Raw genomic sequence first — 6,056 nt, forward strand, 5'->3', positions numbered from 1 at the left:
AGCCTTCGTGTAGCTTTGCGCGAAATTCAAAACAAACAAACGATTGTTTGTTTCGAAAACTCTCGCAAATTTACACAAGGGCTTTCTGCATATAACCGTCCCTAATTTTAAACTGATAGACTAGATGAAATGCAGTTATGTAAACAGCATCCACTGCCTACATTTGAGCTACTCTTATCATATAGTAATTCACCCACGGCCGCAATAGTACGTAGAATGCACTTTTATTACAAAGGACGCGAACCGTGGATCCTCGGATTCATAATCCAGCAAGCTAACCATTAGGTCATTTTCGGCCTTGTAATAGAAGTAGAGAGAAAGTTTATAAAATATGCAACGAAAAATCTGAATTTTACTTCAGAAAATTAATATATATATATATATCACTATAGTCTGGAATAATTACATATAAACGCTTACATTAGTATTTTCTTTAAATTACTGTTACTTGACGTTCAACATTTAATTTGCTAGTATATATATGGTCATTGTGCTGTAATTAGAGTGATACTACATCGTCATACGATGACGGGTGTACTTGTACTTTCCCACAAACTTTTGTGTACCGGGCTTTCAAGTGGATTTTTTTTAAATGACAATTGACTGCTTGTTTCGATGATATAAAATTATTAGGACTAGTCTAGAGAATTTAAATTATTAAAGCAATGCACGCTCGTTTGTAGAATTTAAAATTACCCAGATCCCTCACAACAGTTTTTCTGGGGAACCATTGTTTTCCCTGGTGTCAAAAACAAGTATAATAACCTTAGGCTTGTTCTTCCGTAACTTAAAAATAACAACTTAATTATAAAACGACAAGATTATTTAAAAATCACTCTCTGCCCAGAGTAACTAGACATAAACATTAGCTGCAAGTGAAAGCAGTAATTTCTAACAACTTATTCAATAACTTACATCTTTGTTATTAAACCCATTTACATGACAAATAATCACGGAAATACAGATGTCGCTAAAGATTTTATGTTTGGCGCTTCAATCTGTTTCAAACAACTCCAACATTACGTCATTTCGTAGTATTCTCGGACCACAAGAGAACCAAGGAGGATTAAATCTCGCATAACTTGCCAAAAGTACAATAAAAGAGACTGGACTCTGTTATTACAGACGAATAAAACAAAAATGGCATGGATAAGAAAATATAAGAGAAACTGAATACATGAAAACTGAAATGAATGGTCGAATTTACTGTATACAAATTCACTGAACCAGTGATTAGATCAAGATTAAATTAAACACAAACCTAGAAGATTTAATGAAAGTTTAACAAATCGAAGAACAAATATTTACAGACAAAACAGAGCACTTCATAGACAAATCTTACTTCTTTCAAATTTAAATATGAAGTTTTCAAGAGCATCAAACCTGCTATCGCAAGTCACGCGTAGAATTATAAGAATTCAATAAAATCCCCACCACATATGGCAGTTGGAAACTAGTCTTGTTCCATGAAGATATGTTGGTCAGCAGTATAATTATTTCACAGGAAATCAGATATGCCTCTGTTACAGAAAATAACACATAGGGCTAAATTTGACACGTGACTCACAATAGACTTCCTGGTTCAGAAATGGAACTTAGGAACATTTACAAAATAATACACAAACAAACTATAAGAAACTAGGGTACAAAATATTTGTTTATTACAACTTTTTTTTTTTGCCAAAGCTTATATAGTTTGAGAAACAAACAACGTATAACAACAGCGGTTTCACAAATGACATTTCACATACAAACAAACATATTATGTTTGAAAGAAAATATAGAACTAAATAGCCTTATACAATAGCATTCAGTAAACTTCCTTGTATAAAATGACGTAACCTATTCAGTCAGTAAATCATCTATGAGCTTTTATCATCAGCCGAATGGGAATGGAATGTTTTTATGTGTCCTTCAAATAATCATACTAACGTCACTCTGGGCTAGGACAATCGAGCCTTAAAACCACGTGACTGTTGTGTTAGCCATACATTATATGTGTGAGAATGTGATGTCAAATGATTATAATTGGTGAAGTTGATCATAAGAAGCTGAATCTAAGAGAAGAAAGACTGAAAACGCAACAGGATCACGAAAAGAAACGGTAATCTATGTTTATCTAACAAAAGTAGCTTTCATGTATTGATTTCCCATATATTTTTAACGATATTCCGACTTTAATCCAGTGTACTATTTGTTAGTTTTACTTTTTTTTTTGCAGAGTTAAGTTTTGTGCTTAACGTTACTTTAAATTGGGTTAGCGATATGTTAACTTTCGAAAACAAATAGCGTTTGCTTTGATTTATTAGCATGAGTTAGGTTATTCTTATTGACTCTATTTTCTAGTGGTGTCAGCCGTTTTAGCAATAAGTTCTAAAATTAATATTTCATTTTTCATTCGTTGTAGAAAATGGAGAAAAGGATTTTATTCTGGTTTTTAACTGCTTTTGTGGGCATAATGGTTTCGTCTATAACCTCTGAGGAACTCTCTGAGGACTCAGCAGAGGAAGTCGTCTATCGTGTACCAAGATCACCACGCTCGGGAAGGTATTCTGGTAAGGTTATGGTTGACATTATTGCCTCAGATATGATTTTACGTTTGTTTGTTCGTTTGTTATTAAGCATAAAGCTACACCACGGGTTTGGAAATCCGATTTTTACTGTTATAATTACAGAGACTTACCGCTAAGCCACAGAGGGAGAAGGGGTGTTTGTACAAGAAAGCAAACTTAAAACATTAATGTTGTACCCATAATTTTTATAAAATTTTATAATTGGAAGTAATTTTTTACGTAAGAATATAAGCTTAAGTTTACATTCTTTATCGTTAACAAATTATTTCTTGATCGTATACGAGGCTTAACTATCATTTTTCTGACACGGGTTTCATTATCATGTTTCCAGAATAGTATAGGTTATCCATAGAATATAATTTTAAAATTCAACACGTAATATTGAATAACTGATCACAATTACATAAAATATATATTTGGTAATATAACTTATAAGTGGTATACCAAAAGCAACTAGCGACGTTTATTACTAGGGTGCATAAGTTATTACATTTAAGATGCTTAAATAGGGGATTTAAGGTGAATAGGATCTTTACATCAAATCCTACAAAATGAATAACACGTATTATAGAGAATGTTATGTTTATGTTCGTTACCTTCATTATAACTTTTTTTTTGCGGTTGGTTTTAAAATCTGATCATGTTTTGCTTATTAAGGCATTATTCTCGTACCCCAACCCAGTGTTTTACATATTGGACTGATTATCTTATGTTCCGTGGTTCGTGCCCGTTACCGCCGACAAGAAAAACAATCGTGCTTGGCAATGTTAGGTCGTGGGTGCGTTATATGAGTGATGGTCAAATCCCACTATTCAATCTGACAAGAGTTGGTGGTGGGTTGTGTTAAATAGCTGCCCTCCCTCTAGAGTCTAGTCTAGAACTTCAAACTTATGCGCAGACATTCCTCGAGTAGCTTTGTACACATTTAACAAACAAATAAACATTCTTGTATCATAGTTTGTTTTCTTTCGTTAAAGAACAGTACACCTGACACTTCGAGAAAAATGAACTTTGTACAAAATATTTTCCAACGTTCGCTCCCAGGTGGCTCAGCGGTACCAATGAGGGCTAAAAACGCTAGAAATTGGTTTTCTACGATGGAAAGAGCACATACAGCCCATTGTGTAGATTTCTGCTTATCAATGAACTGACAACCAACTACATTGTTCACCCATTCAAATCAGTTTTATGTACTGTAAAAACAATGTTTACATTGTTATCTTTTATTTCAAAAGGTTCTCAAAAAATAAGTTACCAAAATTCTTTAAAAAAAAAGAAAAGTGCTTTGTAGTGAAGACGCTTTATTATTCGTAAACCTATTAGTCACCAGAAGAAGAAAAAGGTACCGAATTTCTACAAGATTTGATAAAAATAATTCTTTACAGCCTAAGTTTGTGTTTTCACATTTCAACAATTCAGAATGCATTTTTTCTTTCTTTGTCTTTTCAGGAACATGTAAGTACAGAAAGAGCCCTTGGGAAGACTGCAATGTTGCTACTAATACCCAGCAACGTACTCTTACCTTAAAGCGTGGGGATCCATCTTGTGAGCAGACCAAAATAGTTACAAGAAACTGCAAAAAGGGTAATAAAAACGTTGGTTATCTGATATCAATTTGTGGAATACATTTATTTTGACAGATGTAAGATAATGCGCTGTAAGACAATGCGGTGTCGGGATAAAATAAATGAATATTATAATATTTTAGTGCCGATATCATTATTTCAATTACTCGTTTACAGACCACGTAAGATAATATTTGTATACAACGCACAGTTATCGGTGTGTTTCCAGCATATAGTTAAAAAACGAATTTCTTGTAACAAACAAATCACAGCATTGTCACAGCCTTTTGTTCAAATGTTTATAGTTTTAAAATCACTTACCACTGTTACTTTGAATAATTCAACAAACTTCCCTTACGAAGCAGCAATAGCCTAGTTATTCTATTAAATCTTTAGAAAATATATATACCAGATTTTATATTTCAAGATGGTATTTAGAAATTAAGGTATTTTAGGATTTGAATTGTTAAATGAAACACCGTTTGTCTCTGTTATATTTTTTCAAAGTGTAGAGATATTTTGTGCCACATTCAACCTTGAAGTACATAAATGTGACGGTTTGTTGCCTTTTCAGTGTGCCGTTATCAGAAGGGAGAGTGGTCAGCATGTGACACAGCTGCAAACACACGCACTAGACTAGACACACTGAAACCAGGAAGTGACACTTCATGTGAACAGACAAGAGTAATTACGAAAAAGTGTCTTAAACGTACGTCGTTTAATTCATTTCTAATCAATCATGCAATGATTTCCATGTAGTATTACAATGCCTTACAGAGCATGAGTAAATCTAACCAATTGGAAATCTCTTCGCCATAGGTCAACATAAGTCAAATGAATACATTGTCTTGATAAACAGTAAACTTGATGAGATATTTCTTTTTCTAATCCTTATAATGCATGAGTAAACCTAACCAATTGGAAAGCTCATCGCCATAGGTCAGTATAAATCGAATGACCATATTGCCTTGATGCAAAATAAATTTGATGAGATATTTCATCTTCTAACCCTTAAAATGCATAGGTAAGCCTAATCAGATGGAAATCTTATCGCCATAGATCAATATAAATCGAATGACCATATTGCCTTAATAGAAAGTGAATTTCATGAAATTTTTCATTTTAAGAAGCGCGTAACTAAATACTAATTTAAGACATGATTTTGCAGAATGTCGTTATGACCGGTCAGCTGAATGGAGCGAATGCGATCCAGTAACCAATCAGAAGACGAAAATCAAATCGCTTATACAGGGAGATCCGAAATTATGTGAAGCAACTGAAACAGTTACCAAAATATGTGGTCGAGGTGGTCGTAGGAAAAATAGAGGAAGAAAACGTGGGGGAAGAGGTAAGTACCGTTAGCCATATATCTGGCATATCATATACGTATTACATTTCAAGTTCAAGAAATTACAGATAATCTAAGCGTTCTTTTATCTCTGTGACTAAATATAACTGGGTCCATTTTATTTTATATCACCCCCATCCTGCCCCCAATGGCTCATGCTAAAAATTAGGCTTCGATATCCGAGTTTGGTACAGCATAGATAGCCCATTGTGTAGCTTTATACTTAACAACGAACAAATAAATCCATGTTATTCAATCTCGAATATCAGGGGACATATTATATATATATATACATTGGGTAGTTTAAGCGTAGCTCAAAAATCACTCGTTGTTATATTAAGTTCAAATATTTAAAAATTAGGTACTCTTTCCTTCGTCATGGCTAGGTGGTTAAGGCACTCGACTCACAATCTGAGGGTCGCGGGTTCGAATCCCCGTCACACCAAACATGCTCGCCCTTTCAGCCGTGGGGGCGTTATAATGTGACGGTCAATCCCACTATTCGTTGGTAAAAGAGTAGCCCAAGAGTTGGCGGTGGGTGGTGATGACTAGTTGCCTTCTCTCTAGTCT

At 34.0% G+C, this 6,056-nt stretch overlaps 1 protein-coding gene across 1 annotated transcript in view; it reads left to right on the plus strand.

Moving 5' to 3' along the window:
* Positions 1-1,952: 1,952 nt before the first annotated feature.
* LOC106467578 overlaps positions 1,953-6,056 on the plus strand; it is a 14,328-nt gene continuing 10,224 nt past the window's right edge. The window contains exons 1-5 of the mRNA XM_013927940.2: positions 1,953-2,104; positions 2,408-2,555; positions 4,023-4,157; positions 4,713-4,847; positions 5,307-5,486. Coding sequence (XP_013783394.1) covers positions 2,411-2,555; positions 4,023-4,157; positions 4,713-4,847; positions 5,307-5,486 — 595 coding nt within the window. The 5' untranslated portion in view covers positions 1,953-2,104; positions 2,408-2,410. The remainder of the gene's footprint in view (positions 2,105-2,407; positions 2,556-4,022; positions 4,158-4,712; positions 4,848-5,306; positions 5,487-6,056) is intronic.

This window comes from Limulus polyphemus, unplaced genomic scaffold, assembly GCF_000517525.1.
Source record: "Limulus polyphemus unplaced genomic scaffold, Limulus_polyphemus-2.1.2 Scaffold2668, whole genome shotgun sequence".
Taxonomy (NCBI): Eukaryota; Metazoa; Arthropoda; class Merostomata; order Xiphosura; family Limulidae; genus Limulus; species Limulus polyphemus.